General features: G+C 43.3%; 1 protein-coding gene across 2 annotated transcripts in view; it reads left to right on the top strand.

The window, feature by feature from the left end:
- The first annotated feature begins 307 nt into the window (after positions 1-307).
- The window catches only part of apaf1 (apoptotic peptidase activating factor 1), a 45977-nt gene continuing 27010 nt past the window's right edge, over positions 308-19274 (top strand). Inside the window, exons 1-25 of one of the 2 annotated variants that reach the window (XM_030440201.1) lie at positions 308-480; positions 2118-2299; positions 3202-3391; positions 3531-3728; positions 3861-4050; positions 4350-4462; positions 4835-4966; positions 5051-5289; positions 5445-5612; positions 5859-5990; positions 6072-6185; positions 6885-7069; positions 7217-7343; positions 7718-7843; positions 7944-8084; positions 8229-8354; positions 8655-8801; positions 9758-9886; positions 10055-10180; positions 11181-11300; positions 11480-11605; positions 13369-13485; positions 16521-16646; positions 18299-18430; positions 18581-18706. In XM_030440201.1, coding sequence (XP_030296061.1) covers positions 2156-2299; positions 3202-3391; positions 3531-3728; positions 3861-4050; positions 4350-4462; positions 4835-4966; positions 5051-5289; positions 5445-5612; positions 5859-5990; positions 6072-6185; positions 6885-7069; positions 7217-7343; positions 7718-7843; positions 7944-8084; positions 8229-8354; positions 8655-8801; positions 9758-9886; positions 10055-10180; positions 11181-11300; positions 11480-11605; positions 13369-13485; positions 16521-16646; positions 18299-18430; positions 18581-18706 — 3474 coding nt within the window. In that variant the 5' untranslated portion in view covers positions 308-480; positions 2118-2155. The remainder of the gene's footprint in view (positions 481-2117; positions 2300-3201; positions 3392-3530; positions 3729-3860; positions 4051-4349; positions 4463-4834; positions 4967-5050; positions 5290-5444; positions 5613-5858; positions 5991-6071; positions 6186-6884; positions 7070-7216; positions 7344-7717; positions 7844-7943; positions 8085-8228; positions 8355-8654; positions 8802-9757; positions 9887-10054; positions 10181-11180; positions 11301-11479; positions 11606-13368; positions 13486-16520; positions 16647-18298; positions 18431-18580; positions 18707-19274) is intronic. The other variant, XM_030440203.1, reaches the window with a different exon arrangement.

The following is a 19274-nucleotide window of genomic DNA, read 5'->3' on the forward strand; positions in this document are numbered from 1 at the left end:
TTAATAAATGGTTGAAGTAAAGCACATTTTTTATAATTGAACTGTAGTAGCAGCGCTGATAGCTTCGTGTCGCTCAGTTTTACGAAATGAATCACCTGCCATTGGAGCAAATCTTGTTAAGACGATGCTTTAATTGTAATCACCTGAGCCGAAAGTCATCTAAATAAGCGAACTCGGGTATTTCCCAGCAGCGGAGTCGTCAGTGAAAGCAGCATCAGTTTGCCCAGTTACAATTTCCTCAGAAGCATGACCTCACCAGTCACGTGGTTTGAATCTCGCCACGCGATTGGCCGCTTCGCACCGGAGTGGTTGTTATTGTTGTTGACCAGGAAGCTGCCGCTCAAAATTTGGGCGTGCAGCTCAGCGTCAACACAGACAATAATTACCTTTTAACACATTGGATTCTTTAAAACTGGGCTTCACCTTGCGTACATATACAGCTCAAGAAATACGTTCCTCGTTTAAGAGAAGAAGATATTCGTGAGTATCTGCTGGTGGTTACTTTCTTTGTTTGATTTTCTGGCAGGTTTGAGTGAGTGAACTTGTCGAGACAAGTAAGTTACTGAAATGAGCACAGAGTGTCAGTGTGACGTTACTGTAGTTAAGTGATAAGACGACAGGTCGAGATAAAGTATGTAAGCAGAGGTGAGTTTAGTCCTGACCTACTGTGTTAGTGTTCACTTTAACATTCAGTGACAGAAGATGCCTGTGCTCATACACCATTTTGTTTGACAGATGCTGCACGCTGACAGGAAGGAGTTGATCAATAAATAGTATAATATAGTATATAATAGTAAGCTAGCTAAACTTTGACTCTACTTTTTTGTCCATACTTTACTTCAGAACAAAGTTCTATGTAGACCGCTTAAACCCTGTGAAATGTCACTTCTGTATTGTAGAGATAAATAAGGTCAATGTGAACAGCTGATAGACACTCGGTTTAACTTATAGGTACTTCATGTTCCTCTTTTTCTTTTTCTTATTTCCGGCACATAGTCAGGGTTACAGGTGTTTACACATCCTTTTATGTATGGCTATTTTCACAATAATGTATTTCTTTCTTTCTTTCTTTCTTTCTTTCTTTCTTTCTTTCTTTCGCTTTTATTTCGTTCTGTCCCTCTTCACTCTCTCTTTCGTTCCTCCTTCTGCCATCTTCCTTTTCTTTCTTTTTTTCTTGCTCCTCCTGTTTTTTCTATTTCTTTCCTTTCTAGTTTAGTAAGCAAAGGCTGCTACACTCTTTCATATACAGTAGCTCTACATGGATATTCATCAATTGTAGACGTGTGGATAAGAACAAACAACCAAGCAAAATAATAAAAAAACTGAACTTACACTCACATACATAATGTAACCGTTTCCATAGTGAACAGCTCACTAACCTTTTTCTGCCATTGATTTCATTTTTGGGTGTTTGGCTGCAAAAGTTTTGGGGCAGTTAAAACATTTTCATTTTTAACATTTGATTTTCCAGAGAGGTCCCCAAGATAAGAACTTTTGGGTTCCCAGTACCCCTGGAGATTGGGACAGACCCCGTGATAACTGTGACTCCTCATCCAGTCCCCTTATTGGCCACAAGCCGAATAATGTTCTGAGTTCTGGATTTTCATTATTTTATCTGACAATTACATCGTCAATTGATTGATTAATCATTTTTTCCATGAGAAGACCAAACAAATCAATTAGCATTTCCCCAGAGCCCAATATAAAGTCTCGGAAGTAGTCTATGAAAAAGAAAGTTACGAAAGTAGTAACTCAAATAATCAAACTAATTAAAACTAATTGTTTAACTTCTTACCATGCAATGTTTGGGGATCTCTTTCCTGTTATTTAAAAATAGACAGTCGACATATGACCGGAATAGGTGGCAAGAAATAGAGGGGGTGGCATGCAGCACAGGTCTGGATATGAACCTAGAATTTTTGCTATTTACATGGTTTCACAACCCTGGGCCATGAGGACACACTGAGCCAGTACACAGCGTACAAAGATATTTAAGTTAGACCATAGTGTGACTCAAGATCTGTGGCATTTGGTAAATGTTTCACCAGTCACACTTTTGGCCGTATAGGCCACTGAAGTTCATCAGCCTCCCGTGCATCTCCTCCATTTATTCTCAGAGCAACTGGGTCCTGCATGGTTGGCGTACCGTGCAGAGATGGCGTTGGAGGAAAGGCCGCGGAGCTGCCTGCTGCGCTTTCGCCACAAGCTGGAGGAGGACATCAAGCCCTCCTACCTGATGGACCACATGATCAGTGATGGGGTGATGACTGTGGATGAGGAGGAGAAGATCAGGAGTCAGGTGAGCTTCTGCTTCACCTGGGAGAGTTATGCTCCATAATTCAGAACCAAGGTTATGTAACACGCGGCTGTTTTTTTTTCCCTGCTTTGCCCATTCTACCAAAACTGACTCACCAAATATTATCGAGATAAGATTTATTCAGTTGTAAAATAGTTTTTTTGTTTCTGTCATTTTATTAATCCATTATCTTAATCCTACCCTCCTCTTGGACTTTGTCATTGTGCACGTCGTGAGTCACCCTCCTGATTCACTTTCTGTTTATGTTGTCAGGTCATGTCCAATAATTCAATGATTCCCTTACCTTGCTTCCAAACCTCTATTTCAGAGTGATCTGATATTATTATAAGAGTTACTTTTGATGTCTTGCAGATAGACACATTGACAGAATACATATTAGCAGCTCAGGGAGAGACAGAGAAGCATAACTAATATATGAGTGTAAGAATCATGGCGGTATTTAGTTTATTGTCTTGGTTATGTAGCTCTGACCTTTACACTTCCTGTTTCTTGCTGTAACCGTGCTTTCTATTGTCAATAAACATGTTTGTCTAACGAGCCCTGGATACGCTCCAGAATCCCAACATGTGAAACAAAAGATTTTACAGTGATGCATTTGATTTTTTTTTTTATATCAATAATTTCTGTAATATATATGCTTATATTCAGTATTTAGCTTAAGGAATATTATGCAATTTTACAGTAAGCTTTGAATTAATGCAATTTATTTTAGGTTTTTATTACATCACGTGGTGGATTTAAGATATGTGTTGTACGTTGTCATACATACTTTGTTATTCAACATAATAAATCATGGATATTTCAACCAGCTCATATGAGAATAATCAAAATAGCAGCATGTAAAATGTACAGTGTGACATTTTTCTCTCTCTCTCTCTGTGCAGCCAACCAGGAAGGAACAGGCTGTAGCCCTGCTGGAGCTGCTGCTGAGGAAGGACAACCGTGCCTACATCTCCTTCTACAACGCCCTGGTGAAGGAGACATACGATGATTTGGCCAATCTGCTCCACGATGACCTACCATACGTGTTACCTGATGCACACAAGAGCTCCTCTGACGGCTACACGCCTTACGGTGAGATTTAAGCGCAGTATGTTGTGAGATTTTAAAGAATGTGTTGACAGGCTGCTGAGGTGTCATTTTATCCATGTTGACAGTTGAAAGCTCTGTTTTCCTGTCCAATTTGTCAATCCCTTTCCTATACCTCATACAGTCCAGGCGATGCTCAGCGAAGGCGGCGTGCCACAGAGGCCCGTGGTGTTTGTCAGCAGACCAGAGCTTGTGAACCGTGTCAGGGAGAAACTCTACCGGCTGCAGAAGGACCCTGGCTGGGTCACTGTCTTCGGCATGGCTGGTTCGGGCAAATCCATCCTGGCTGCTGAGGCCGTCAGACACCAAGGACTCATCGAAGGTGACTAATATCTGACAGGCTGACGCTATTGGCATGGGTTATTTTAAAAAATCATTGAAAAATCTGTTGTAATCCTGGACTTTCAGCAGCTTCTCACCTCTTGCGTCTTTGACCTCCTGTCTCCATCTGCAGAGTGCTTCCCCGGAGGGATCCACTGGCTGTCCATCGGCCAGCTGGACAAACCAGACCTGCTGGTTAAAATCCAGTCATTGTGTTTCCGCCTGGAGCAGAGCCTTGATTCTCAGTCGCTCCACCGGCCTCCCAACTCTCTGGATGAGGCCAAGGAGCGTCTGCGCTTCCTCATGCTGCGCAGATACCCGAGGTGACTATATGTTCAGATAAACCGCATCTGATTAGTGTTGTTCAGGTGGATGTTACTGTTGTACAAACTGTATACAATAAAAATCAGATGGACATTTGAACTGAATTTGAGAAAAAAGAAATACTCAACTTTCTTTTTATCTACCTGTGTCTACATGCAGTGCAAATATATTCTTCAAAGAGATTAAAATTCTTCTGTGTTGTCATTTGTCAGAACATTAGCTACCGCAGGTGCTGTAGTAAACACCGTCACTGTATTCTGGTCTTTTAATCATTTGTCTGTTTCTGTTTGGACTTCAGAGCTCTGCTGATTCTGGATGACATCTGGGACAGTACAGTGCTGAAGACGTTTGATATCCACTGTCGGATACTTTTAACGACCAGAAATAGAAGCCTCACTGATTCTGTTAGTGGTACGTAATCCTTTTTAAAAATTTTAATTTTTTTAAACTGTGGTCACAATATGAAGCTCTTATCTTTCACATGCAGATTTTTTTTTAAAAACCTGATACTGTCACTATATTTTTTCATATTCCTGCTCATACTGCTCAACTCTCTTTATTATTATTATTATCATTATTATTATTATTATTATTATTATTATTATTATTATTTTCAATGACCTTTTTTCTATTAACTCTCCTATTATGCTTGTTTTATGCACTAACACATCACAGTCTAATACAAATACAAACTCAAATTAATTGAATTGATTTTTTTTTAATTTTATTTATGCTGAAAAGAGTGATTGTAAGATGTTCTGTACATGTGCTTTTATTTTGTAGGCGCTAAATATGAGGTGGAAGTGGAGAGTGGTCTGGATGAAAACAAGGCACTGGAGATCCTCGCTCTGTACACAGACACAAAACTCCACGGACTTCCTGAGGAGGCTCGCAGCATCGTCCGAGAATGTAAAGGTCTGTAAACCTTTTTGTTGTGTTGTCCTTTTGCAGGTTCACATCTTGTTTTTTATGGGACTAATACTTTTCTGCCTCTCCCAGGTTCCCCTCTGGTGGTGTCCCTGATCGGCGCTCTACTCAAAGAGAAACCCAACCGTTGGCGTTACTACCTCAGCCAGCTGCAGCAGAAGCAGTTCAAGAGGATAAGGAAGTCCTCGTCGTACGACTACGACGCCCTCGACCAAGCCATGGCTGCCAGCATTGAAGTCTTACCTGAAGACCATCAGGAGCTCTACAAGGACTTTACTGTGCTGGAGCAGGACATCAAAGTCCCCGCAAAGGTTTGGATTGACAACAGGATGTAACCTTACACATAAACGATGGAGAAATTATCCCCTGTGTTCTGGTGTTTAGACAATTCTCTTTCACAGACCAAACAGGAAAATGGATCATCACTATAAAGATACACAGGGTTTCATATTATTCCTTCTTCCAGGTGCTGTCTGTTTTGTGGGACTTGGAGCCGGAAGAGGTGGAGGACATCCTCGAGGAGTTTGTCAACAAGTCCCTGCTTTTTGTGGACAGTCACAATAAACCCTACCTATACTACCTCCATGACCTCCAGCTGGACTTCCTGGTTGAGCAGAATCGCACCCAGCTCGAGGTTAGTTGGATGCAAGAACTAAAACTTCTACGAATTACTATGAATGATGTTTACTGTGTGATTGGTGTGGATTCCAAATAGAAAAATCAAAAGTTTGCTATGAAAATTAAATCTCGCCAAAACTCCTAAAAAAACCAGCTTCGATTGCATGGACGACTATCAGGAAAGTGTTAATTTTCCAGTGACAAATTTGTATTTGTAATGTGTGTGTGTGTGTGTGTATGTGTGTGTGTGTGTGTGTTTCAGAGCCTCCACACTAAGGTGGTGCATCAGTACCAGCAGCACTACAGAGACGGTCCTCCCATCTCAGGAGACGAGGAATGTCTCTACTGGATCAGATTCCTGACCTACCACATGGCCAAAGCCAACCTCTGCCAGGTAATACACACAGTTGTTTGAATTAATAACAAATGATAAATAATAATGACTAATGGTCTCTGGCTGTCTCTCTCTGTCTAGGAGCTCTACTCTCTCATGTTTTCTCTGGACTGGGTCAGCATCAAGAGCAAGATAATGGGGCCAGCTCACCTCATCAATGACTATGTGGAGTATGGACCCATTCTTGACAAAGAGGTCAGCAAGCATCGCATATTTACTCTGTAGAAAACAATGCAAGTGTGGTTACTACCACCCTTCAGCTATGAGTGCCTCCTCTGGGAAAATGCAGCTTTAGAAGTCAGTCTGTCTTTTTTGCCTTTGCCCTCTCAGTGAAACTTTCTGAATTAAATTCATACTGTGTCCTCTACTATCTCCACCCCCCAGTTGTTTATGATTATCTCATAAGCATAAATGTATTGCTACTCTATGTTTTGCTGTCCCCTGCTCCCTTTCCAATTTTCATCATTGCAAGAGGGCAGATTTAATAATTGGCAAATGGTTTATCACACTCGAGCGGGGTAGCACGGGACTGCGGCGCGTAACTCCCACACCTGTTTTACCAGGACATGCATAGTAAGAAGGCAACAGTAATTTATTGTTTTTCATGCCAAAGTAATAGCTTAGACTTGTGTTTAGTGTTGATGTGTTGTGCGAAGGTTTCACCAGTATTTCTTTTCGTTTTTTTGACAAGATAAGTGACAGGAACAGTTTAAGACAGTATAACTGACATGATGGATTTGTGGATGATGATAAAAAAAAAATTTTTTATTTTTTTATTTTTTTTGCCAAGGTGATGTAAAGTGTGAGGGTTCACGTCTTAAGGTCCTACGACTTTGAGGTTGGACCTTTTTTATCATAAACATGCATGTGTGTGCTTATTTTCTCTCCCCTCAGAACAGCGAAGTGCGCAGTCAGTTCCAGGAGTTTCTGTCTCTGAACGGCCACCAGCTGGAGCAGCGACCTTTCCCTGACGTGGTGCAGCTCGCTCTGTCCCAGCCGCACACCTCCGAGGTCTACAGACAGGCTCTGCTGCAGGCGCAGGACCGGGCCAGCAGAGGGAAACTCTACTTTGACTGGCTGTACGCAAACAAACATTTTCCTGTGATGATCTCAAAAAGAACTTAAATCCAAATCATGCATCTATTTCTATTCCAGAAACCGTATATTTCTGTTGCTACTCACAAATCATGCCTCATTTACTTTGATTTGTGATGGATTTTGTCCAGGAATAAGAATAGTGTAGAGAGTCTGTCCAGGCTGGTGATCCACCCCCACCAGGGCTCCATCTACTCTGCCTGCTTCTCCCACGATGGAACCAAGATCGCCTCCTGTGGAGCCAGCAGGACACTCAAGGTATCCAAGCAGACTTGTTTTCTTTGAGCATCTCTCTATGTGTGATTGAAATTATGAAGGCCAAATCGTTTCCATGGAGACTAAATACTGGAAAATTTGAAAGGCAGTCCACTTTTGTTGCAAGATGTTTACAAGAATAAAAGAGAGACTGCAGCCACTTGAAATACACAGTGTAGTGTGTGCACGTATCTTTTGTTATTGTATTTATATTTCTGCAGAAATGCAAAGAAATTATCATTAAGGGGTCATTCCCTCCAAAATGGTCCACTTTAAGATTCAGATATCTGAATCTACTATAGTTTCCACAAGAAAAGAGTAGATAGAGTAATATACGTACTGTCGTGTAACTGCCGTCATCGCACCTTTGCTCCCAGGTGTTCAAAAGCACCTCAGGTGAGAAGCTCACGGAAATCCAGGCCCATGATGACGAGGTGCTCTGCTGTGCCTTCTCCCCCGATGACCGCCTGCTAGCAACATGCTCTAGCGACAGGAAGGTCAAGGTAAGCTGGTAACTGGCACTCACCAAAATGGCTGTAAGTACATAAAAATACATAAAATCCTGTTGTAGTTCGTCATTAAATGAACCTGTGTCTCTCTAAGGTGTGGAACGTGGAGCGAGCCATGCTGTTGAGGGTGTTTGAGGAGGAGCATGAAGAGCAGGTCAACCACTGTCAGTTTACCAACACAGCGCGACGCCTCCTGCTGGCCACCTGCTCCAACGACAAGTTCATGAATGTGAAGGTGTGCCAGTGCCTGTTGTTGTTTTGTTGTGTTATTTCTGATTTTATTGTAGGAGTAAACAAACCACACACAGACGATGGAGAGATAATCTACTGTGCTAATTTTGTTCTGTCGTACTGTGTCCCTCCCTTTCTTTTTCTGCAGTTGTGGAACCTTAACAAGCCGTCCTCCCAGAACACCATGTTCGGCCACTTTGAGCCGGTCAACCACTGCTGCTTCTCTCCTGATGACTCCTACGTGTCCACTTCCTCTAACGACGGTACCGTCAAGGTGACTGCCGTAAAACTAGATAGTTGTAAACCGTCCTTCCCTGAAGCAGTGCACATCAAAATGAACTTGATAATGTGACTTGGATGCACTGTAACGTATTTATTTTCCACCAGTGCCAAAATGTTCTGTTCTGTTCTGTTCTGTTCTGTGCTGCATGTGTTAAAACGGCAGAATAAATAGAATGGAATTAAACAGAACATGCATTCTGCAGGTTTGTGTTCAGATGTTTTGAATTCACTGTACTCATCCTGACATGCTCTCCTCTGGACTGCGTCTTTGTGTGTTTCTGCGTGTATTCAGCTGTTCGAGGCGTCGTCTGCCAACGAGTGGAAGACGATCAGTGTGAGAGACGTGTTTGCAGAGGGCGATGAGGAGGTCCTCGTCAAGTGCAGCACCTGGACGGCTGACGGCAAACGCATCATATGTGCAGCCAGGAACGCTGCTCTGGTGAGCGGTTTGGATGCATTAGTTTGAAGGGGTATTTTTATATGCTGAACACAGAGACGAGACGCTGTGAGTTTGTTTGCTGTAGCGTGTTTTTATTGTGTGGGGGACTGCTGAATGTGTGATAAAGAGGGTGTGAGTGGTTTGAATGTAGATCCCTCTCAGATAAAAAAATCAGCATCACAGGGTTCACTTCACCCTCTCTGCCCTTGTTGTCAGTGCATCATTTGATTGAAGGAGACGGGAGAGAGAGGCTGTTTGTCATTTTGTCTTCCACAGAGTCTTAAGAGTGTGTGTCCTGGTTGTAAATGTGATGACCCCCCCTCCCCCGAGCCTCCTGAGCTTTACAAAATCAGTCTGTCTTGTGTGTAATCAGTTTGCCTGCGTCGTCTACGTCTTCATTCGTTCCTGTTCTTGGAAACAACCCAAACACTGCAGAGATGTCGGAGCTTGTTTCTTTGGCTTTCAGGAGAAAGAAAAATCTGACTTTTAATGTTACAAGTTTGATTTGAGTTTTAAACTTCAGGCACAAGATAACTCTTTTTTTTTGTACAGTGCAGCTCACGACACATACCGTAGTATATCTAGACTTAATCTGACATGCAGCTGATTTTGGTATTGGTATCAGTGTTTACAGTGAATTTTATGCATGAATATTTTGAGTTAAGTGCATCTCTGAAGCGCTCAAATATTAATATCGGCATTGGCCTCAGATGTCTTGCATTGGTCAGGCTCTTACATACATAGAGGTAATTATTGCCTTTAAAGGTGGATGAGTGTAAAATGAATTGCATAAGTAAAGAGGTACATGTTACTGAAAGCATAAAGATAAAAGTAGTAAAAAAAGTAAGCCGTGAAATTATCGAACCTTTTTAAAAAAGCCCAATTGGAAAAGGTAGCCGTGTTGTTTTCAGACAGAATTGACTCCCATTTGTTGTCTTTTTGCCTCGTTCTTTCAGGTGTTTGACGTGGAGACATCGGGGATGTTGTTGGAGATCAGAACGAATCGTCTGAGCATGGTGCAATTCTGTCATGCCTGTCCCACCAGTAACCTGCTGGCTATCGCGTACTCAAACTACGCTGTGGAGGTATAATCCATACTAAAATATTCAGACTCTCCTTTTCTCTAAATAATAAGGAAGGAATAGATAATAGGTCATATTTTATATGTTACATTGTAGAAAAATAGATTTAGCCCATTTTCTCTGTAAGATTGACGATGTCTCGTTAACTCAATATATGTGTGTCTCTTCCAGCTGTGGGACCTGGAGGCCAATAAGAAGATGGCTGACTGCAGCGGTCACCTGAGTTGGGTCCAGCGAGTCCAGTTCTCTCCTGACGGATCACAGCTGCTCTCCTGCTCAGACGACCAGACTGTCAGGGTAAGACTGACTCAGTCTGTTCGATGTACTCATGCGTCATCATGCTAACGCTAAACATCTGAAATTGCAGCTACTCTATGAGGAAACTGGAAAAACTGGATTTCTATGCAGTTGTTTCTTTGACTGCTTCATTTGAAAGAGTCTACATAAGACTGACCTGACCTTAATCAATGGTCATCAAACTGGCTTTTTAGCATTTAATGACATCTTACTTAAGGGCCAAAAGTCGTGGAATTGAAGGCGGGACTACTGGCGAGGCGTTTTAGGAGCAGTGTTATCTGTGGGAGATACGAGCTTCTGTAGGTTTTGACTTTGCCCTTTTTAACTTTCAAGATCGCTTACATGCACGAGAACCTATAAACACTAAAGGAAAAGAAAATTGTGTAACAGGTTTTTCTTAAACATGGTGATTACAACACAGATGGCCAATCGCAGCCTGAAGTGGGTGTTACAGAAATGGTCGACACAGCCTTTCTAATCCGACTTTAGTGAGGTGTGGGGTTCCTGGAATTATTCTACCATCCCACAAGCAGTTCTGATTCAGCAAACATGACCAGTGAGGCTGCATCCACCCTGGGCAGCAACTAAGACCATTCCCAACACAGCAACTAAAATGGGGCTAAATGAAATAGAAAAGCCCCACCTGACCTGGTAAATGTTCTTCCAGAGGATGGGAGACCATCTTGTGCTGCTTGAGTGCGTTTTTCAGCTGTTACACCATCTGGAAATTTAGTTTGGGGTGCCGAACAAAAATGTAGCAGACAGATTCTGATTACTTATTTATTGCCACAGACAGGTTATTCCAAGTTTGTCTCTGCGGCACAACAATGGAGAGACAATAGATTAACAAGCAACATCGCTGACTGTGTAAACTCATGTGTAAACTGACCAGGTTTTTTTCTCAGCCAGGATCAGCTCCTCCGTGCGAATAAAAAGCCATTAAGGAGGACAAAAACATGAGAAAAATGAAACAGACTTTGCTGTCTTGTGTCTCGTCTAGCTGTGGGAGACTACGAAGGTGCACACGTCCTCCGCCGTCTGCCTGAAAAGGGACTCTGACGTTCTCTTTAATGATGAAGAAATCATCGTGTCAGCTGCAGACAACTGCAACAGACTGCAGGTGAGCCGCAGGGAAAACGAAGGAGAGAGACTGAATGCATGAATGAATAAAAGGAACGGGGCTGGTTGAAGCTGGAATGAGTGATTTCTTTGAGCGTGAGTTCACGTGCAGACAAGCATTACTGTGCAATGACGGGGCTAAATCAGGCTCTAATAAAGAACAATGTGTGTGTGTTTCAGGTACGTGATGGCAGGACGGGATCGGTGCTGTTCCAGTCAGAGGAGAAGTCCTCCAGGATCCGGTGTACATGTATGTGCAGGCAGGCCTCTGCTGTGGTCCTGGGCCAGGAAGACGGCACTGTACAGGTAGAAACACTCAGTACACCTACAGTACATGTGTGCATGTGTAAAACAGCAGTAAGAATGAGTTTAGTTAAAGTACCCAACATGGACACTCCAGCCACAAACCTTCTGCCTCTGTGATTGGCTGGTTAGATGCTGACAAACTAGCAGATCGGTGCGTCTCTGTTCCATGTTGCTGTAGGAGGTGATTGTCAGCCCATGTTGAGTCACGAGATCTGACATTAGCGTTGTCGCCCTTTTTATCCGTCCTGTCAGCTGTATGTCGGGTCAACTCCAAACACCTCTTTCATTTTCCCTCCTCCTCCGTTCCTCGCTGCTCTGCCTCTCCTTTTTTACCTGTGATTTATATTCTCACTGCTATATCTTTCAGGTTTTACCATCTCTGTCAAACTGCTTTTTTTTTTAAAAATCCTCCCTTTTTGTTTTGTTTATCTCTCGTCCTCCTTTTGTTCTGTCCGTCCCCCTGCTCTGCTTCCTCCGCTGCTCTTTGCCTTGATGATAAATTGTTGTTTGCAGGCAGAGAATGAGCTCCCGCTCTGCATGGTGGCAGGTGTGTGTGCCGTGTGTGATTGCTTTTGTTTGTTGTGTGTTACGCACATACTGCAACGGCAGAGGACGTCCCAGAAAGTTCCTGTCCTATATTAAAACACACATGCACACAGTCCCCTGGTGTATTGTGCTGTGGCCAGGCCAGCGCCCTACATCATCGAGCAACTCTCATTAATTACAGGACTCTACAGTGTTAATGAACACAGAGGTTAATGGTTTTAATTACAGCTGCTCTCCTGGCCCCAGAGATTTAAGAGGGAAGGATTAGTGGACAGAAGGACTTAAAGAAGCACAGATGAGCAGTAATCTGACTACTTTAAACTGAGAGAGAAAAAGATTTGGAGAATAATGCGATCCTTTCAGTGGATACACACAAAATATACAAAAATCAATTGAGTTTTTTTTTTTTCTGTGTGAAGTACGGCTGCAAAATGAATCAAAGAGTTATCGAAATTAACATGGCCAGTTGTATTATCTAAATGGTCAGAGCTGTTTTTTTGTATACAGATAAAATGTGACAAAACGGCATCCTAATGAGGTACTGTAATGCTGCAGAGATGCTTCAGGTGTAAGAAAACATGTTTATTTGGTACGGACCAAGCCTGACCAAATCCAGTATGGGACTTTGTGTATTTGCAAGTCCCTATAGCTCACTAAAATGTTACTTTCCAGGTAATTATGTCTTAAATTAACTGTATTGGCATAAAAATTAGGCAAATTAGACCAATATACCTGGTCAGATTTTGAGAACTTGAAAAGGATCCAAAAATTCTAATCCTTGTTAGAATCCTTGTTTTTGTTGTATTCTCCAAACCTTTTTTTCCATATTGAACATGTATATTTGGTTACCTCTAACAGGTTATGGTATATTTGAAGTGCTTTTTTATGTTCATTGAGTTCACACAGCTTTTGCTGCTGTCGTCTCCTGAGCAAACACTAGAGGGAGCCCCAGCATCAGGAGGAGGTGCACCTGGTGCCAGTGACCACTGCAGTGGAAGTCATTCATTTCCCTTTTTCCCTCATCTGGTTATTCTCATTTGTTAAACACAACCAGTTTATTGGAGGTCAAACTGCATCAGAGTCACCAGCTTTGCATTGCATTGAACTCTATATAAGATGTGCCGGCACGGAAAAGAAAGTTACTGTGTGTTTCTTTATGGTTTAAAAAAGGGCAGTTGAGTGTGTGTGTGTGTGTGTGTGTGTGTGTTCTGTGCCAGGCAGCAGGGCTGACAGCTAGGCAGGTACTGATGACAGTTGGCCTCAGGATCCGACGACTGTTGACCTCCGTCAGGGGGTTGGTGCTGGCTGTAGGGCTAAGCACAGGCAGCGTCCAGGTATGGTAGGGAAAGAGTAATATCTGTGTGTATGTCTGTTTCACAGTGCCTTCAATGACTGTAAGAAAAGGGGAATCTCATCTCAGGACCACCTTCATGAGAGACCATTCCTCATTTCTTTTGTCACTTTTTCTTTGATTACATTAGAATTCTGCTCCTCTTAATCCACTCATTTTACTCCCCTGATAGTCGTGTTACAATAAACAAGTGTTCCCCATCTTTCCTCTTTACCTTAGACCGCTTTTATTATTGTTTGTTTTTTCTACAAATCACCCTCCGGCATTTTCCTGAACTGTACCGTCCCAGAAATCCTTGAGCCGGTTGTGTAAAGCTCTCTAAAGCGTTCTCTCCCAGGCTTAGGAAAAAAACTTGCGTCTCAGAGCGTGGACTTTGACAAACATTGGTCGGCGTGCCCCGAGGCGTGTTCTGCTCAGGCATTTCAACCTTCTCCTCTGAGATGTATATATTTGAGCGCTTGGTTAAAGTCCCAAGCGTTACCGTCCTTTCTTGTGTATTTCGAAAACTACAGGTGCTGCGCTGGACTGAAGATAATCTTCTGTACTTACTTAATTTAATTCGTTCTGTGGTAAATGTATTTTCACATTAGATTTCGGCGCTATATTCCCTGCTTTCAAATGAGGTTGGATGAGAGAAGGATTGTCTTTGTCTGACTTTCAGTAATTTGTTGTTTGTGAAGTTTGCAGACTCAGCTGTAGCGAGGATCATTTTCTAGTATTTATTGTATCAGTGGGTAGATCTATCTGGAGGTTAATTAGAAAAATGTAAGGCCTTGATAAGTGCAAACAAAGGATTTTCTAATTGCATTTGTAATCACTACCCATGCTTCACGTCAATACCTTAATCAGCCTGCTTCATACTAGTCATTAATAGTAAGAATAAGTTCATTTAAAGTTCAAGTTTAAACAAACAAAACAACTTTTGGTGATGTTGTACTAAGGCACAGTGTGTTTTGAGCTAAATGCTATAACCAGCAAGCGAACATGCTGATGTTTGACAGCTAACATAGTAAGCATGTTTCCTATCTCAGTTTAGCATGTTAGCTTGTCAACATTTGGTAATTAGCACAAAGCTGAGGTTGATGGGAATGTCAACAGTTTACAGGTATTTTGACATAAAGTTAACTATTGGACAAGGTAAAAATTTAGTTCTCATTGGCGATGGATGAAAACTGAGGGCGTAACCAAGTGACTTTACCTTTTGATTTGTGGGCTACCGCTCTGAAGCATGAAGTTTGGCATGATGGCCATCGCCATTGTGCTTTTTAGAGCCATGAGCAAACATGTTTAAGAGAGTGGAGCTGGGCAGCATACACATTGCTGTGCTAGTGGCTTGTCAATCACAAGGTAGCCGTGCCATCAAACATACACCGCTTAATTGTCCATTTTACTCTAAATGGGACCTTAATTTACACACTGAGTGTCATGCTGTATAGAAGGAGGCTTCAGACTACTGATTGATATGATAAACTCTTTAGGAAACTGTTTACTGTGGTAATAAATCCACGGAAAGGTAGTGTCATTTTCTCATACGCTTACATACATCAGACTTATTTGTGAAACCAGTGGAGTCACCGTGTGCTGGCCTTTAGAAAGAATACAAGTTAAAGCGAAACTCTCGCCAAAAAGCAACCAAGGCTTTATTTGGGACTACTCTAGTGATGCTACGAGCAAAGTTTCATGTTGTGTCGAGCCTTCTTAGTGTTCCAAAAATAGAAATTTTGATGCTAGCGTGTCATGCCCCTAGCTCTCCCGTTCAAAATTAACGTGCCCAAAACCGAAACTATGGTAAATCTTAAAAGTGTCTCTTTTGCCGTAATTATGCTTTTACAAGAAGGTTTGACTCATATTCAATCCCAAATAAAGCCTCGGTTGCTTTTTGGCGAGAGTTTCGCTTTAAGAGCACTTGGAGTTGACTTGACTTTTGAGACCAAGAAGCTTCTCCCATATTCTCTCCAGTCGATTGGGATAACCAAAGTTATTATAAATAATTCTGTGGGTAACAAAAAAAAACAGATTTCATGGCAATCCATCCAATAGTGGTCAAGATATTTCCGTCTCGACCAACTGAGTGACTGCTCTGACACCACAAGCTTGACCAAACACTCACTTATGTTGCTTCAGACCTCTCTTGAACCCCTTTAAAATCTTCCTGAAGTCTTTGGGCCAAAGTGCCAGCAACCAGTCGGTCCACCTTTTTCTTCCACCTCATCTTACATCAATCTCAAAATCAGCCTTGAAGATTCTCTAATTCTGAGATTGAAGAGTTTATTATAACCGTGTTTCATGCAGGAGCTATACCAAATGAGAATGAACGATGGTAATTTTTTTCGTAGAGCTGGACCGTTTGAGCATCAAAGCTTCTCTGACTCTCCCCCCAGTATTGTCTCCAGGGCTGTCAGGCCTCTGGCAGACCTCCTTGGTCTTGACCGGACTGAGCGGTCATACTCAAAGTGTACTTTCCCCCCCACTGTACTTCCAAGCCAGCAGCTGCACTTAATCTCTCTCTCCTTCCCAGCTAGTCCCTCAAAATGCGACTTTCTGTGAGAATTCTATAGCAAACTTTCTGGGGCACTTTTCCTCCGTGAGTGTATCTTGGCAAACGTAGCTATCATTTCAGACTTCCATAGATATTCTAGATACAGGGTGTGAACCTTGTGTGACTTCTTGGTACAGTAGAGCTCTTGTGAACTTTATTACCTCTATTTTTGATCAAGGGCTATTTTGCTTTGCACTGAGTAATACCCATGCGATACATCCTCCGTCGAGCTTTGGTCCAGACAGAAATATCTCAGTATATATTGGACGGATTACTACAAAGACTTTCTGCAGCCTTCAGGGCACTCAGAGGATGAAACCCAACCCTGACTTTTCTTCTAATATAACGTTTTCGGTGCAAAGTGAAAACTATTAAATGGATTGCCATGATTTTGTACAGACACCCGTGGCGCCCAACTCATGAATCCTAATGACTTTGATACCCTGGTCACGTTGCTAATGTTTGTTTGTTCCTCCCAGGTGTTGGAGGTGCCCTCTGGGAAGCTCTTAGCCACTCTGCCGGGACACACCAAAACGGTGCTGCACTGCAAGTTCAGCCAGAACGGCCAAACGCTGATCACATCCTCCGAGGACACCACCATCCGGGTAGGTTCCCCTTCTGTCCTCCATCTCTTAGTCTTAGTCTTTTCTGTTGCTCCCATTCATCACCATCTCTCCACTCCTCCACCATCCTTCCTCGCCTAATTCATGGCATGTTCTTTCACCACCTTCCCCAACCTGCTTCCCATTTTTCTTCCCCGCTATCGATTATTCTTGTCCCTCCATCCCCATTTCTCACATTGTGTAAAACTGCCTGCTCTGCTGAATCAGTCATCCCCAGTGTTGCGGGTCCCTTTGGTGCGTTCACCTTCCTCCTACCTGTTACACTCCTACCAGCGTTGCTGCTGGCCCTCTTCACCTCTCCATTTTTCATCCTCCTCTTTTGTCTCCACTCCTTCCTTTTCCCCTGTCTTTGCCTCCGGCTATGCCGTTCTCGATAGCTCTTTATCTCCCTCCTGCTCTTGAGTTTACCGTGTGCAACTATCTGTGTTTGTGCGCAAGTGCGCGCGTGTGTGTTTTGCGCCGTTACGGTCCGTCAACCTCCACCGTTCATGCTCTGTTGCTCATTTCCCCTTTCCTCTCCTCCCCTCTCATCTCCTCCTCCTTCTTCATCTTTTTCGTTTTGCTGACAGACCTGTCCACTGCAGTACTTCCTTCTCTCTCTGACAAACGCAGCAGCCTCGTTCCGTATTCATGCGGCTGCTGCCTATCCCATCACTATTCTCGGACCATCCGCTGCTTATTCAGAAGCTATTCAGATTCATGCCGGTTGACATGTGCTCCCCAGGAAATGAAGTGTGTATCTAGATGTTAATGCAGGCGCAGAGAGAATGTAAAGTGATCAAATGACACTGACGTTCGCTGGTGATGGATGGTAACCTTTAAACCAATGACAGGTTCTGTTCAGAAGGAGAAAAGGTGAATTGTCTGTCCTGCCCACATCTTCGGCCTCAGTTGAGCTCCTGTCTCTGGTTATTTACCTGCCTGAGCACCGTCATAAACAAGCGCGGTTTTGTACATTTCGATTTCTGGACTCAAAAAGTATTATGAGGCTGCACTTTGGCCTCTGTTGCCCCCTTTTCCAGCGATTGGTGGAGGCTACATGTCGAAGTTTTCCTCTGTCGTTGTCGTGCAGTTTCTGTTTCTTTACTTTTATTCCCGGGATGTTTTCCACACGACTGGAAATTCATCTTTGTCCCTTGCTTTTTTATGTCCTGCTATTTAAATGGATTCTCATAATTCACGGTGGAAATTAAAGAAAACATTCCGGTGTTTTTGAGCCTGTGTTTTATTTTCATAATTATGTCCCCTCTGACCTCGGCTGGAAAGATTTGAGAAACGCATACACGAACCAGCTTGGAATTTTTCAATTCCAGTTCCAGTATCAAACCTACGCTTCAAGCTTTTCAGTATTATCAGTGTTGATGCCTGTGTGAAAGAGGACGCGAGAGCCGCAACCGCTGTATGGGGAACATGTAAAGGCTCCTATTAGACTGGATTGTGGGTAATTATCCCAGGAATGGAGTCTGCAGTCTTGCAAACTCATGGGAAGTTTACACAATAAGCTGCTGAGTTTACCCACAGGCAGACACGCCAAAGTCTGGGAGTCGGTAAGAGTGGATCTGACAGTAAAATAAAAAAGGATCAGCGGCTAAAAGAACCCTTGCCCCTGTTTGTCTCTCCGTCGGACCCTCTAGGTGTGGAGGTGGCAGTCAGGGGAGTGTCAAGTACTGCAGGGTCACAAGGAACAAGTCAGATGCTTCTCGCTGCTCTCCAGCTCACCAGCCGACACAAGACTGCTGTCCTGGTCCTTCGACGGCACTGTCAAGGTGAAGCTCACACCACACACACACACACACACACACACACACACACACACACACACACACACACACACACACACACACACACACACACACGCAGCAGCAGCTTGAAATCAAATGCAAACTGATATCTCTCTTTTTCTCACTTACTACAAGATGTGGGACACAGAAAGCGGAGAGAAGCTGCAGGACATCCGGGCTCATCGGGGAGCCATTCTGTCCTGCCACGTCTCGCCGGACGGATGCCTGTTTGCCACCACCTCTGCTGACATGACTGCTAAGGTTCAACACACACACTCACTCACACACACACACACATACACACACACACACACACGGAATGAGACATATCTGTTTGTGCTGCCAGTAACAACGTGACCTATTACACATCAGCGTCTTCCCTCAAACCTCCTTCGGAATTCATTACTTCCAGCAGATGCACAGTGACGTGTTGCTGCGGGTGCTATCTGTGGTTAGAAGTTTCTCCGGTAGGGAGGTGAGGGACGTTAAGGGATTAGCGTGCAGCAGATGGCCCCGGGCCTGGTGAGTTAGCTGTGGGGTCAGTCTGTCCTCTTCCACCCACGTTCAGTGATCACTTAGTCTGACTGCAGCTCGTGGACCTGCTGACCCACCAGGCTGGCTGGCCCGCGAACCGACCCACCTCCCTGTCTGGTTGTAGTTTTTGCCAGGTTGCTGTTTTCCAACACCGCTGCGCTTGACTTTGGCCTGACTTTAAACCGGCTAAGTGGGCTGGGTGTGTAACCTTTGCTGTAAGCAGCTCTGAATTCTTTTCTCAATCGCCTTCATACTCAACTTCATTGCATAGCACACACTGAACTGTATAGAGATT

Source organism: Sparus aurata, chromosome 14 (assembly GCF_900880675.1).
Source record: "Sparus aurata chromosome 14, fSpaAur1.1, whole genome shotgun sequence".
In the NCBI taxonomy this organism is placed as follows: Eukaryota; Metazoa; Chordata; class Actinopteri; order Spariformes; family Sparidae; genus Sparus; species Sparus aurata.